Source organism: Nyctereutes procyonoides, unplaced genomic scaffold (genome assembly GCF_905146905.1).
Source record: "Nyctereutes procyonoides isolate TBG_1078 unplaced genomic scaffold, NYPRO_anot_genome, whole genome shotgun sequence".
NCBI lineage: Eukaryota > Metazoa > Chordata > Mammalia > Carnivora > Canidae > Nyctereutes > Nyctereutes procyonoides.
Genome location: NW_026575042.1, coordinates 45,971,314 through 45,987,457, shown reverse-complemented (window position 1 = coordinate 45,987,457; position 16,144 = coordinate 45,971,314). Strand labels below are relative to the sequence as shown.

The following is a 16,144-nucleotide window of genomic DNA, read 5'->3' as shown; positions in this document are numbered from 1 at the left end:
TCTGAAGGCTTGTAGTGATTTTTGAAGTTGAAAAGAAGGATTTAATTTTTGAAATTACATTTGCAGACTACCACTAATGAAATTTCTTCTAAATTTGTTTTATCTTTAGTTTTCCCAGATTTGCTCAAAGTGATCCCCGTGAGCATCCATGTCAACGTCATCCTCTTTTCTACGATCCTGGTTGTTTTAACCATGGTGGGAACAGCCTTCTTCATGTACAATGCTTTTGGCAAGCCCTTTGAAACCCTGCATGGTCCACTAGGGTTGTATCTTTTGAGCTTCATTTCAGGTAAGGACACAATTCAACTTCTATTTCAAAGTACTTCTACTTTGACACAAAGACAAATGTGCTTTCCAAGGTGTCAAAAGACAGGGCTACCTAAATGGAAAATTACAGTACGTATACCTGGATGTCCACTGTAGCATTATATATGATCGTGAAAGTAGAGAAAAATGTAATTATCCAACAATAGGGAATTCTAGTTGTACATTGTGATAGTCTATATGAATAAATGACGCTGGAATTAAATTATATCTTTGAAGATGTAATCAAAAGGATGCATCAAAAGGTTAAGTGAATAAACAGTGTATAAGATTTGCTAAATATAAGATCTATAATCCTAAGATTTTTATGAATCAAATTCGACTATAGATAAATATTTATATTGTACATATATTCCTTTTAACCTCCATATAGATACACACTGTTCGCAGTAGTTACCGCCGAGCAGTGAAATTATGGGTGATTTTCACTTTTTCTTATACTACTTAATGTTTTCAAATGTTCAATAATGTGCATTTATTTATTCATCATCAGGAAAATAAATGAAAATCATCGAAAAAAAAGTAAAGGGCCAGTGTTCTGCCCACATGAGTTGTCACATTCAGGCCTACCGGTAGGCTAATGATAGGCGTAGCTGAGAAAAAATGAACTCTAAACTCAAAATCAGCTCTTCAATAAACATATCCTACTCAAAAACTGTTACTGATGGAAAAGAATATAGACTCCAGATGGTGCCACAAGGTGCTTAAGGTCTATTTACGTGGAGAAGAGAAACATGAGAAAAATCAAAACTGTACACATAACTTGCATGTAGCCATTCTTCTATGGGAGGGCTCTGGCTTCACCCCGCCTCAAACTTGCAAAAAGACTTCGTGTTTTTCTCACATTCCCAGGAGGCATCCATGGTTCTCTTAATGATCCCAGGGGGAGACATGGAGAGATTACAACCCACGCCAGCAAACGGTAGATTCAAGATCCCTATTAGACTGTTTCCTTCTCCTCCGACATTGCCCTTTAGCTGCCACCAGACCCAAGACCCCTCCGTGTCTGGACACCAGTCCCCTCCCGCAGCACAAATCAACTCCAGCCACCAACCTGCAGAGCTCCCTCTCTATAAAACAGAGCCTTGGGTTAACAGAGGGTCCCTCACCTCGCAGCATGATATGGCCTTTATCTACTAGTACTTGAGCACACTTCTGGGAGTCTTGCCTCATCCACATCTTGCTAATCAAATAATTCACTTCACTAAAGCAGTCCTCTCTCGAGTGGGGGTTCTGCTAATATTTTCCCCATGTCTTTCATGAGCGCATAACACAGTTTTAAATTGTACAGAAACGGTGACCCTAGGAGGGCAGAGTATGAGTCTTGCTCAGCCTGGTACCTCCAGCGAGAGCCTCTAGCATGAGGCTCTGCAAACAGCAAACAATTCAATACATGTTTGCGGACTTGAAAAAGCAAACCGAGAAGAAGGTGTTAGCTTGGGCACTTAGCACAGTTGAGAGAAATCAGAATTCAGATGGGATGGGATTAGCAGAGCAAGCCCACCGAGGTAGGAGGACATGAGCCGGAGAGGGGTGGGATGAAGTCTCTACAAGAAGGCTGAGGGTTTCGAGGTGAGGGCAGAGGAGCAAGGGCACAGGTACAAGGCATGGACAGACAGAGCGAGACAGTGAGTCAATGTCATGGTGGGTCTGGGTGAGAAGTGGATATTGACATCACCTCCCGCTCCCCCTTCACCTCCTACCAAACTGGTAGGTCTGGGTGGCATCTGTTTTAGTGAAGACCATTAAGCCCATCAGAGGCCAGCCAGAAAACAGACTACACACTATTTTGACCGAGGCAATCTAACGTTCAGCAGTGGCTTAAATGGGGTCCCCAGACTAGCAGCCTTTGCCTCACCTGGGAACTTGGTAGAAAAAGCAAACTCTCAGCCCCATTCCCCCCTTCCCCCCAGACCTGCTATGCATCAGAAACTCAGAGTTGGCAGGGGGGAGGCAGAGGGAGAGGGGGGTGCCCGCAATGTGTCCAATGAGCCCTTCGGGTGATTCCGAGACGCAAGCTGAGCTTTGAGGACCAGGGTTGTCAGGAACTGATTCAACAGGTGTTAGAGGACGGGCAACACGAAAGTGAGACCCTAAGGTAGCTCAGAGACGGGGATCTCAGGAAGGCAGCTGCCGGTCCCAGGGCTTCAAGAACCAAGGGAAGAGCTTGGAGTGAGCAGAACCTAGATGCTTGAGAGAGGCCGGAGCCCCGGGTCTCAGACCTTGGAGGAGATGACACTGTCACAGCCCCGGGGAGGGGCAGGAAGGGCTGGGGAAGCCGCCCAGGCCTGGATCCCACTCCTCTTCCCCTCTCCGGCGCTGTGCTTTGACAGAGCATAAGGGGAAGCTGCTGACAATGCAGAATTGGAGCCCGGGGAGTCTTGACCCAGCATCACAAAGCAGAGGGAAAAAAAAAAAGTGGGTTTGAAGCTGAGATACAACAGCTTATTAACTGGCACAGCCATCTCACACTCCAGCTTCTGAATGAAATCCAGAAGAGCAGCCCATTTGGAAGACAAATTATTTGACAGTTCTAACGGACGACTGAACTAACGGTATTTGAAAAGCAAGATGACTCAGAGAATGCAGAATTTAATCCAAATCCCAGATCTTATCTCGGCCCTTGGCCAAGTCGAATGCAAAGAAAACCTGAGCGCAGAAATGTATGCGGGAACGCGCTTACATTATATCTTATTTATCTTTGAACTTGTTGCAAGAGCAGGTCCTCAATAAAGGTGTGTGGATGAGGGCAGGAGGAGAAGCGGAGAAAGGAAAAGAAGGAGCCGGCTCCCGGTCTGTCTTGCAGAAGAAAAAGGCGTAGTATTTGCACATGATCTGCTTTTTAAGCTCTAGATTCTTATTTTTTAAAACAAAAAATACCAAAAGTCTCAATAACTTTTTAAAAAACTGTGCATGCATTATCCCAGAGAAATAAAGACTTGCGTTCACACAAATAACTATGTAGAGGAGGAAAAATTAAAAAAAAAAAACTGTGCATGCCAACAAAACATGTGTAGGGGTCAAAGGGACTGATGGTTTGTGACCTTTGGAGATAACAGATCACTCTTGAATCTTCTTCTGCTTCAATCTAAGATCTATAATTAGATCAGTACAGTCACCAGAAGGCTCTGGAGGCTTGGAAATGGTTATCTGACGTTGTAATACTCACGGAGACCTCAGCTCTACACCCTCAATGTGGAGGGATGGAGACGTATAGCCTTATCACAAACCCTGTAACTCTGAGCCAACAGATCCACACACAAAGAGGGAGAGCTTGTATTAGGGAGCCCTTTTGTTCCGGTGTGAGTCACTCCACTGGAGACCCCCTTCCTGGCCCACGGGGTGCAGGGGGCAGTTGTGGGGAGGGGCAGCTCTCTTCCACTGAGTGTCCTCTGCTGTTTCTCTACTCAGGTGGCCTTCCTCATAGCACAAAACTCCTTTCTCCTTGGACCTCCTTTCTCTCCTCTCATTCACCCCTGGGCTCCTCAAGATTACCCCTTTCCTTGTGCTGAGATCATTCAGGTTGCCTATCTGCTCCCCTGCTGGATGGGGACCCAAGGCTTGGCATCCTGAGGCATGAAGATAGGGAGAAGAAAAGAGAAGGGGTCTTCCTTTCATACTCCCAGAGTAGCAGTGCTCTGAGCATCCCCTTATGTGTTGCAATGTGCACGCCAGACCCTGGAGACACAGAAGGAAAGGGAACAGACCTTCGAATTAGGCCACCAAAGGTTTCAGGCACTGCGGCTGGCTCATGCGATGACCGGATAACCTTGTTGCTGTCCTGGACCAGATGTTGCTTCCACTTCTCAGGGCTTCCAGTTTGGTTCATCATAGTCCTCAGCCTTCTTCGTGCAGCATTTCTGTCCACTAGCATTGTCCGTGAGATACATGCAACTCAGTTCATTGGCTCTTTCTCATCTTGTCGATTGTAAATTAGATTTGAGAAATCTTTCCCCGAGTTAGGATGTTAGTAATACCTTAATGGTCCCCCTTAGTTCATTTTGGGCTGTGATTCTCTTTCTGGACTCTACAGTAGAATCACTTGAAGAACTTTTTAAAAATGCTCACCCCAGGCCCCATGCTACACTAATTAAATTGGAGTCTCTGGTGGTGGAGTCTGAGTGGTGTGTTTTTAAGCTCTCTCAGTAATTCTACGGTGTGACCCGTGTTGAGAACCACTGATGGAGGCGCATACGTTTCCCTGATTCAACAAACCCTGATCGAGAGCCCACTATGTGGTAGCCATTAGAATAGGCACTGGGGATAGACGCCACAACCCATCCGGCACACAGTCCTGCCTTCATGGAATCCACAGTTTAGTGGGAGAGTCAAACAAAAGCAAACTTAAGTAATTAAAGATGACAGTCACTCCAATAAGGGTGATAAATGTGCTGCTAGACTATAAAATGAAGGAAAAGGGAGGATGGGTAGCAAGTAGTACAGTGGTCAGCAAGTAGTTCTAAGGATACAAAGGAGCTGAGAACCTCCAGAGACTTTCCCAAGAAGAAGAGAAAGACACATAAACACCCTAAGGGAAGAGGTCAGCTCGCCATAGGAACTGGAAGAAAGCTCTTGTACCTTGGGGTGGGTAGTGAGGGAGAAATGGGGAAAAAAATCATTAGCAAGACTTGTTGATGCCTATTAATGTCAGGCCTCAAAAACCATGGTAATTCTTTTAGAATTGACTCTAATTGCATTGAGAAGCTGGTGAAAGATTTTAAGAAGATGTCAGAGGGTTGATTTACCTCTCTGGTGAGAGACTAGGCTATTGCCTTGGACATGGAGAGAGATGGATGGACTCTAAAAACATTTTGAGAGTAAATCCAAAACCTTACGCAGGCAGGCTTAAGCAAGTAGACAGGGGTGGCATTAACCAAGATGAATAAGACAAGTGGAGGAACAGACTTAGTCAGATTCGGTCAAGGAGAAAGAAGTTGAAGGAGGAGCTTAGCACTCGAAATCAATGTTCTATTTGTGGTACGTCAAGTTTAAGGCCCTAGGAGGTACCCGAGTAGAGATGGCAAGTAGCCAGTGGGATATATGAGTCTGGAGCTCAGAGAAGAGGTCTAGACAAAAGACATAAATTTAGGAGTTGTCAGGATATAGATATTATTTAAAGCAATAGAAATGGATGACATCATCTAGAGAGAGAGTGTGGATAGAGAAAAATTGGTCTGGGACCAATCTCTGAAGAACACCGTCAGTTCATTTTGGGGGTTGAGGAGTGGCCAGCCAAGGACACCGACTAGGTGTGTCCAGAGAAGAGAGAGGAAAACCAAGAGGCCATGTCGTTCCTGAGGCTCTAAGACAGGGATGTTTCAAGAGGATTGCTGAACAGTGAGCTTTGTGAAAACATAAATGGAAGAGAAAATGGGAGGGGAAGGCAGGATGGGGCAAACAGGGTGGGAAACACTTCCCTCAAGGTGTATAATGCAGCGGGGGAGAGAGATGTACACACCTTAAGGAGGTAGAGAAAGAGAGGGACCGAGAGAAGAGGCAGCTGAGCCTAGGAGTAACTGGATCCATAGTCTCACACTGGGGCGCTGATCCATGAGTGTCCATCTTCCTATATTCCATTCTAGAAGTTTCCCTGTTGATGGTGGAATCCCAGGTCTGCAAGGAAAAGAGAGCAGGCTGGGTGGAAGAGTTGCCATGGATCAATCACAGAACATCCTGTAGAGTTCAGTGGAGACTGAACACGATATGAAAGCTATTGACTCGGGCCTTTTAGAGGTGATGAGAACCTCCAAAATGTGAACTTGCTGCAAATTGTATTTATCGTGTCTGCTCTTCCACGTAGCATCATGTTATGGGTTATACCAAGCAAGGCAAACGGATGCAATGACTGCCTTCCTCTAAAAGGTGGGGGATGTTCCCCGGGCTCCTGGGTGGCTCAGTCAGTTATGCATCTGACTCTTGATTTGGGCTCAGGTTGTGATCTCAGGGTCGTGAGATCGAGCCCTGCGTCGGGCTCTGAGCTCAACGTGAAGTCTACTTAAGATTCTCTTTCTCCCTCTCCCTCTACTCTTCCCCCCACTCCCCTCCCCTCTCCCTTTCAAATAAATAAATCTTTAAAAAATAAATAAATAAAAGGGGGTTGTTCCTAGGACGGGTCTAATTCATTACGCTAATTACAACTATGGGTGGAAGATAAATAAGCACAGTCCCACGTGAAACACATGGACAGGAAAATAAAGAGGGGCACAAAAATCGAACACGGCTTACATTACACATCAGGTTTAGCACTCCTACTGTCCCGGCCTCTGTCATATGTCCAGGGCATATGATTTGGCAACTGACGGTCACACACTCTCTGTGCCTTATTTCCACTTCCATCCTTACAAAGAAACTGTTACCTAAAGTCCAAGAAGCAGATGCAGGGATGTCCAGGCATCAACGCCACCAAACCTGAGGGAGGATGGGCAATGAAAATATTCTGCTAGTTTCTTAGCCCAGATCTTAGGAGGTCACAGAAGGCAAGAAGTAAGATGAGCCGACCTGTGATGGCTTGGCCAGGGACCAGGGCTTCTGCTTTGATGCGCAGGTGGCCCGCAGATTGGCCAGAGGACTGTACTCCAGGTTACTCACCTTGAGGGTGCCAGAAAAGGACTGGGTGTTTTTTGTTTATTTTTTTTAAAGATTTTATTTATTTATTCATGAGAGACACACAGAGAGAGGCAGAGACACAGGCAGAGGGAGAAGCAGGCTCCCTGCGGGGAGCCCGAGGCAGGACTCCATCCCAGGACCCCAGGATCATGACCTGAGCCAAAGGCAGACACTCAACCGCTGAGCCACCCAGGTGCCCCCAGAAAATGACTGTCTAACTCACTGGGCCCCCGTACCCGGCCATGACCCTGTGCAAGCAGATGCTCAATCTTGTTCTATCACAATTGCAAATAGATTCCCAACATTTTTTTTTTAACAGACTCTCATCCTCTTCAAAACGTGCACGTGTGTTTGATCTGGAGTCAAAGCCCAAGTCCTTTCTATGACCTCCAAAGCACCACCCGCCCACCTACCAGCACCCTGCTGTGCCCTCCACCCCAGAGCCCCCATCCCTCACTCCCGACCACACAGCTCACCCTCTTACTCCTCTCTCCTGGCTCTCTGCCTCTCTCGGCCCAGACCACCTGGGGCCTCTGCACAGACTGTTCCCTCACCCCCCAAATGCTGTTCCCCTCAGATAATCTACTTTCTCATTCCCCAACTTCCTTTAAGAGGCACTAAAACGTCATTTTCTCCCTGAAGCTTCCCCTGGCCACCCCCTTCCCTGCTTTATTTATTTTATTCTCCTTTAGTGCATGTCACACTCTGCTAAGCGCTGGAATGTTCCTGCTTATCTTGTCATTTACGGCCACATTTCCACCGTCAGCTCCCTGGGGTAGGGATTTCTGGCCGCACACCCAGGGCTGGATCCCAGTGCCCGCAACAGTGCAGCAGGCACCCAACAAATATTTGTTGAATGAGTGAGTAAAGCCGAAGCAGCTCTGTGTATTTCCTGGCAGCAAAGGATATTTTCCTTTTCTGAAAGTCGATTCAAATTAGAGGAAGATTGTGTTTTTAGATCATCTCTTCTTTGCGCAAATCCGCGCTCTCACTATTTGTAAGACTCAAGCCAGACGTAGGCTCCTCCGCTCTCCAGTACAGAAGACAAAGAGAAAAAGCTGAACCGCACTGGTGGTGTTCCTTCATCCACACCTGCTCTTTGGAAATGCGTGACTAAATTGCTCCCTTCACACCCCCAAAATCTACTTTTAGGTATTAACTTGCTCTACTCGTCCCTCTGCCCCTCTTCTAGATGGCAGCCCATGCTTGGTCTCCCCAGCATGGTGGAGTCAGAACTGCTATCATTTGCGGAAGAAATTATTGCTGGAGACCTCACCTTTGCTGGCTGGCTCTCTACTGAGATTGCATGATTTCACAGAAAATTAGTACCTACACCTGCAAAGCTGCAGCTTTCCCACCCCCATTTATCATCTTTCAAGACTCCTTAAAGAAGGAAATTATCAATTTATCATTCTGTAGAGGAAATGGAATGCCTCTAATATTTGTCATCTATGAGAGAGTTTAAGGATGACGTGCTAGCTTTCTGGAAATGTTGGCCATTACTTCAAATGGAATTGAAATTCTAATTTATTATTTCCCAAAAATACAATCTTAGTGATAATAAGAGAATGTATCAGAGCTTTTTTTTTTTTTTTCCACCTGCAAGGATGCATTTTCACTGAAACCCGTGGTACCCTGGACTCCCATGGATCCTGGCAGGATGTTTCCCACCCATAACGCCGTGGTCACCCTCAGGGTCAGCCAGGGATGAAGAGGCAGCTTTCTTGTTGGCTGTGACCTTTGTTCCCTCTGCTGTAAGGGCTGGAGGAGAGAGGCCGTCCCAGACAGCTGCCAGGGGACAGTCATGAGTGTGCAGTGTCTAGCACATTACGAATGTTTGTTAATTGACTGGTAATTCATTATGTGACAGCGCTATAACTCAGCTATCCTTTTCAGCCAGGGATTAACTCAGTAATCAGTCATTAAAGGGGTAAAAAAATATTACAGTACCAGCCAGATGGCAGGGCAATCAAACACATAAAGGAAAATGGCTGGTCTTTGAGTAAGATGCAAGGCAGCAAAGCCTGGGTCCTGGGCCTGGTTATGTTCCAAATTCTAGCTGGGGCGAGTCTTGGCAGGCTTTCCTACGTCTAGTGTGCTCTAACCTTTCTTATGAGCAGGAGCAGGGTTGGTCAGACAACCATGTGAGGCATCTGTCCAAATGGCCCCAGCCGAGTTTGAAGAAGGAAGAAGGAAGCACGCGGGCCCGATCCTCACATTTGTGAGGCCTTGAGCAAGAGTATTAATGAAAGCCCACATACCCCATGTCTAAACATTTAAAAGTTACAAGCTAATAAACTAGCCAACAAGATGTGTTTTATCCTTCTGCCTTGATGAACGTCTCTCCAGAAGGACCTGGAAGGTCAGATTCAGGTTTAGAATTCTGTACTTGACTGGGGTGATGGAGGACAGCTGGTCTGTGTCTGTCCACTTCCCTCCCCCTGCCTGGTTCCACTGACATGGTAATGGGCCTCGAGTATCCCTGTGTGGACACTCCCCATGCACATCCAAGCTCTGATCGTGCCCATGCCCTCGAGATAGCTCCTCCTTGGCCATCCTCAGGCCTCAGCGCTGTGCACCACGAGCTGGAAAGTCTGCCCTTGGGAGGACTGACCCAAAGAAGTAGATGCTCATGCAGTCCTGCAAATGTTCTCAGAGCTGTTTGGGGAAGGAATTCCCAGGCCCCAAGAGTATGGTCTAGAAGGTGGGTCAGGGACCGAAGATGGGCTCATCCCACTGACTTGAAGGGTTCCTCTCCTGTGGGAAGGGGTCTCTCTAGAAAAGAGAGAGCAGCACCCTCCAAATGGGGGAGCCATAGCAGGAGCCCCCTTGCTGGGGACTAAAGGACATATTGGAAAATTGCTGAGCCCTACTTCTGCCGTCACCCCCATCCCTTACACACCTCTCTCCATGTGCCTCGTAGCCAGGCCACAAGGAGAAGGTACACTCCGTGTGTATCTTTTGGGCCATAACTCATAGTCACCCTTGGTCCCACATCTCTTTTAGAGCCGTGGCCAGAGGGAAGCAAAGATGTCCCAATGTCACCATGAGTTGTTTCCCTTCTCATCTCTTCGTAGTCACGAGGGTGGCAGAGACTCAAGCTCAGTTGCTATGCTCCGTCTCTGCAATGGCAAGGGTGACCTCGTGGTCAGCTCCAGAAGCCAGAGCACAATCCCCAGACCGTCCTCTCAACTACTGGACCGTGCACACTGTTTTGGGAGCCCACACGCTTGGGTGATTAGCTATGGGTAAAAAGCTGTGAGTCTCAACATACCCCAAGCAACCTTTACTTTAAGAATTTGAAATACAGTCTCACTATGACGCTGTCTCCTTAACAAAGTAGTGCCTTTAAAATATTTAACAACTTGAAAAGGAAACCAAGCTTGAATTTTCCTTTCAAGCACGGAGGAAACGCAGTGTTTCGCTCCTGTCTGAAATCCACCATCTCCTCAGACAAAGAAGGCTCTTTTGGTAAAAGCAATGGCATTTTCTCCACAATTTTCAAATAAAAGATAAAGAGAAAACAGCATTGCAGCCTTTTTTGTTGGATCTAACAAGAAAGGAATAATACGGTTTTGCCAGCGGAGAGCTCTGGCTTTAAGTTCAGAATACAAAAATAGGCTGACAAATTTTACAAAGGAATATTCTCAACTACGGCTCTGAGACAGGTAAAAAGTGAAGTTTCAAGAAAACTAGATCATTTGGTTATTTGGGGCTATATTATCATGATGATCAAGCTGATGGGCCAGTCCTATGTGATGTTCTAAAATGGAAGGAATGTGATTTCTCCTGCCCTGCTCACCCCACCCCTCACCCCTCACCCTCACGTGGTCCATTTTCTCCCTTGATCCCAATCTAAACCTGGATTTTGGGAAAAGGAATGGGGGGGCCATCATCTGCATTCCAGCTCCTCATGTCCAGCCTGCTCCCCCCACATGGTCCAGCCTCCCTTTGCTCAGCTGACTTTTCCTACCGCTACTTCCAAAGACCCTTCCATGCTGCTGCCTACCCTCTCGGTAACAGCCACCTGTACCTCCCTAGTGGTTACACTCACTGCAATTGGCTTACAATTGTCTTACCCCATCCAGTTATACTCTCTGCTGGCGCAGAAACCATATGCATTTTTTTTATAAATTTATTTTTTATTGGTGTGCAATTTGCCAACATATAGAATAACACCCAGTGCTCATCCCATCAAGTGCCCCCCTCAGAGGGTCACCCAGTCACCCCCCACCCCCGCCCACCTCCCCTTCCACCACCCCTAGTTCGTTTCCCAGAGTTAGGAGTCTCTCAAGAAACCATATGCATTTTCTTTAAAAATCTCCACCACTGTCCCAGTGCTGGGCATGTAACCAGTGGGATGAAATAAATGAATGAGTGAATTAATGAATGGGAACTTAAGCCACTAGAATGCTGTTCCCAGGGTGTTTGAATTAACTGTAATTGAGGAGCAAACAGCACTTACCCCTCCTAAAGGAGTCCTAAACTTAATGGGCGAGTATTTGGAGGAACAAAGCACTGTAACGCGGTCTTTGGGTGGTCTATTTGATATAAGGTGTTTGAGTGTGTGGTGGGGTGGGGTAAGGGATTATGGTAAAGGGCTTGCAAGATTTGAAAGGAATCCATAGAATTCAGAGGACCAGCTACCAATTAGTAAGCATTTATATGTGTCAATTGTACTGGCAAATGCTACTCGTGCACCATCCTTATTATCCACATTTTATAGATGAGAAAATTGAGACTTGGAGATGAAAACTGTCTAATTTCACAGAGTCAGTGGAAGAATTAGGGTCTGAAGCTCAGTTGGTTTGACCTAAATCAGAAGACCATCTCAGCAAGCTTCCTACCAACTGGAACCCAGATGTGGTGGCTTGGGATGCAACTCTAGCCATGGGAGTCCTTGGTATCCTGGCTACCCACTGTGCTCCTGATCTTCCTGCCTGCCTCTGCCCCCTGTGCCATCCGCTCATCTAGGGGTCTCCATTCCCCATCCTCAGTGGGAGAGGGCCTATCAGGGTTTCCAGGCGCCACTCAGTCTGTCTGTCCTGCAGAGAGCTCACCCCAGACCTCAGTCTGGTTAAGATTAAGATTAGGCTACCGATGATTGGTCAATGAGGGGGAAATAACAATAGTGGATTAAACAAAATAGAGGTTTATTTCTCTTTCACACAAAAACCTAGAATTTGAAGTCCAGGGTTGGTCTGGTAGCTCCAGGTGTCTGGGATCCAGACTCCTTTCTTATTTTTCTATAGCGCCTGGCTTCCATTTCTGAGGCCACCTGCTCCAAAATGCCTGCTGGAGCTCCAGCCATTGCATCCACATTTCAGCTACAGGACGGAGGAAGAGGTGGATGGGGGGAGAAAGGGCAGACTTCAAGGAAACGTTGCTGCGCCTACATCTCACACACCCCACCCCCAACCACACAATGTAGCCTTTATTCAAGGCGGCCACACGCCCAGGGAAAAATCTTGTTTTGTGAGAAACGCAGAGAACAGATACTGTCGGCCTCGACACCTCATCTAAGGCTCCCTTTGCCCAGAGACTCCAGCCGTGGCCAGGTGGGAGCTGGGGACTGACAGCTTTCTTGCACGGCCTGTGAAGGGCAGAGAAATTTCTTCTCTTCAAGCTGCATCATGGCAGCGGCTGCTTTGGGGCCTCATCCCACCTCTGTGCTCTTAAGGAGGCCAGCAATTCAGCCTTCTTGTCAGGCAGAGAGGAGCATCTGCAGTCTTTGTGAGAAGAGCCACCCCGGCCCTACCGCCCTCGGTTGGAGAATCAGGCTCATGATTACCACTTTTTTAGAAACAGATTTTATTTTATTTTATTTTATTTTATTTTATTTATTTTATTTTATTTTATTTTATTTTATTTTATTTTATTTTATTTATTTTATTTTATATTTTTTATTTTATTTGAGAGCCAGAGGGGGAGCAGCAGAGGAGAGAGAGAAGCAGACTCCCCACTGAGCAGGGAGCCCAACACGGGGCTCCATCCCAGGACCCTGGGATCATGACCTGAGCCGAAGGCAGATGCTTGACAGACGGAGCCCCCACGATCACCAATTTGAAACGGGGTATTTTCACAGAGGAACGCAAGTGAGGACGCTAGGCAGGGCATTGTTGAGTTTGCACGCTGACCCTCCTCCCTGCCCCTTGCAATCAGGACAGATGGGTGCCAACGCGTTTGTTCTTCCGTTGCAGGCTCCTGCGGCTGTCTGGTCATGATACTGTTCGCCTCCGAAGTGAAAATCCACCACCTCTCAGAAAAAATTGCAAATTATAAAGAAGGGACTTACGCCTACAAAACGCAAAGTGAAAAATACACCGCTTCGTTCTGGGTTGTTTTCATCTGCTTTCTTGTTCACCTGTTGAACGGGCTCCTGATACGACTTGCTGGATTTCAGTTTCCTTTTGCAAAATCGAAGGACACGGAGACAACTAATGTGGCTGCGGATCTAATGTACTGAAAGGCAGATATCTCTGTGATCCTCCAAGTAAGGGAGCAGCCCTGCTTTGGTCCTTGGAAAGGGTGCATTTCGTCCGTCCTTTCAGATGCACAAATTAAAGCACCCAAACCCTCTGTGGCGATGCTTATGAATGATGCTTACGTAGGGCACAGGCTGGAAAGGAAGGGGAGCAGAGGAAGGTCTTGGAAGGTTGATTGACTTGGTGGGAACTGGGTTCTTCTTCTTCTTCTTTTTTTTATTTAAGATATTTATTTATTTATTTATTTATTATTCATTCATTCATTCATTCATTTATTTTTTTTATTTGAGAGAGAGTGTGAGCACCTGCGTGTGAGGGTGGAGGGGGCAGGTGGGGAGGGGCAGAGGGAGAGAGAATGCCAAACAGACTCCCCTGCTGAGCCAGGAGCCCTGTGTGGGCCTCAGTCTCACCACTCTGAGATCAGGACCCGGAGCCAGTGCGCAACCCACTGAGCCACCCAGGCGCCCCTGGGAACTGAGTTTTAAGGCAGCTGAGTAGAATGGACAAAGTTTCCAGATGCCTGTCCCTATGCCCTCATTCAGGAAATACACCTGGAAAATTTCTTTTTTCTTTTTTTAAAGATTTATTTATTTTTTTTTATTTATTTATTTTTTATTTTTTATTTTTTATTTTATAAATTAATTTTTATTGGTGTTCAATTTACCAACATACAGAATAACACCCAGTGATCATCCCGTCAAGTGTACCCCTCAGTGCCCGTCACCCATTCACCCCCACCCCCCACCCTCCTCCCCCTCCACCACCCCTAGTTCATTTCCCAGAGTTAGAAGTCTTTATGTTCTGTCTCCCTTTCTGATATTTCTCACACATTTCTTCTCCCTTCCCTTATATTCCCTTTCGCTATTATTCATATTCCCCAAATGAATGAGAACATACACTGTTTGTCCTTCTCCGGTTACTGTGGCCAAGTTCAAAAAGGGTGTTGCCTGAGTTCTTCTCTGGGATTTTGATGGAATCTTGTCTCACATTTAGATCTTTCATCTATTTTGAGTTTATCTTTGTGTATGGTGCAAGAGAGTGGTCCAGTTTCATTCTTCTGCATGTGGATGTCCAATTTTCCCAGCACCATTTATTGAAGAGACTGTCTTTCTTCCAGTGGATCGTCTTTCCTCCTTTATCGTATATTAGTTGAGCATAAAGTTCAGGGTCCACTTCTGGGTTCTCTGTTCTGTTCCATTGATCTATGTGTCTGTTTTTGTGCCAGTACCACACTGTCTTGATGAACACAGCTTTGTAGTACAACCTGAAATCTGGCATTGTGATGCCCCCAGATATGGTTTTCTTTTTTTAAAATTCCCCTGGCTGTTTGGGGTCTTTTCTGATTCCACACAAATCTTAAAATAATTTGTTCTAAGTCTCTGAAGAAAGTCCATGGTATTTTGATAGGGATTGCATTATACGTGTAAATTGCCCTGGGTAACATTGACATTTTCACAATATTAATTCTGCCAATCCATGAGCATGGAATATTTTTCCATCTCTTTGTGTCTTCCTCAATTTCTTTCAGTTCAGTGGAACAATCCACAAAAACAAGGACTAAATAGATATCATGATGACACTAAACTCATATCTGTCAATAGTAACTCTGAACGTGAACGGGCTTAATGACCCCATCAAAAGGCGCAGGGTTTCAGACTGGATAAAAAAGCAGGACCCATCTATTTGCTGTCTACAAGAGACTCATTTTAGACAGAAGGACACCTACAACCTGAAAATAAAAGGTTGGAGAACCATTTACCATTCAGATGGTTCTCAAAAGATTTATTTATTTATTTTGGCAGGCAGGGTCACAGTTAGAGGGAGAGAGAGAATCTCAAGCGGACTCCCCGCTGAGCCCACGTAGGGCTCAATCTCATGACCCTGAGGTCGCGACCTGAGCCTAACCGACAGGCCACACAGGCCCAGCCCCAGACCTGCAGCATTTCTAGAAGACCACAAGTCAGGCTTGCAACGAGGGGGACGTTTATTTTAGCTCGGGCCGCTGGAGCCCAGTGCTGGAAGTCTTCACGCAACAGTTAAACCCAGAAGCATTGGCAGCTGGGGGTGGGCAGGAAGGCACGAGGACCTTCCCCGCCGTGGGCAACTGGCGTGAGATCCCAGAAGGCCGGGTCCCCGCATTCTCATGTGACCTCTCTCTCTCTCTGCTCAGAGGTTTGAAAAAAAAAAAAAAAAAAAAAAAAAAAAAAACTTCTAACACCAAGCTTTCTTCTTTAGGAAACAAGTCCCCGGTTGTTCTCTGTTCTGGAAGAAGAGAAAACTCGCAGCAGCGGCTGAAAATCTAATGAGAACCTAACAGGCAGACTAACAATGGTCCCTGGATGGGAAGTAGAGGCAGGGCGGCTGGTCCTTGCAAATTGTGCCACAGACACAGAAATAAAACAGGACACCATCCGGGCCCTCGGAAGAGGGCACTTAACGACGTCTTCCTTTCTGGTCTCAGATGAAACATGTGGGGACGGTGGCCTGCATAACCTCTATTTATTTTTTTATATATATAATATTTTTATTGAGGTTCGATTTGCCAACATATAGGGTGACACCCAGTGCATAACCTTTAGAAGAGGGATCTGGACAGGACGGCTTCTGTGGCTCTAGGAGGATCCAAGGTGCCAGGGAATGTCACCCGTGATGCCAGGACCTGCCTCCCTCCCCAGGTGGCAGCCAGCAGTTGCACGTTCTCTCGGGGACACGGGGCCCCCTGCTGGCTC

The 16,144-nt window shown here is 46.5% G+C and overlaps 1 protein-coding gene across 1 annotated transcript in view; it reads left to right on the top strand.

Moving 5' to 3' along the window:
* The window catches only part of CLRN1 (clarin 1), a 35,685-nt gene extending 22,289 nt beyond the window's left edge, over positions 1-13,396 (top strand). The window contains exons 2-3 of the mRNA XM_055321739.1: positions 110-289; positions 13,131-13,396. Coding sequence (XP_055177714.1) covers positions 110-289; positions 13,131-13,396 — 446 coding nt within the window. The remainder of the gene's footprint in view (positions 1-109; positions 290-13,130) is intronic.
* Positions 13,397-16,144: the final 2,748 nt, after the last annotated feature.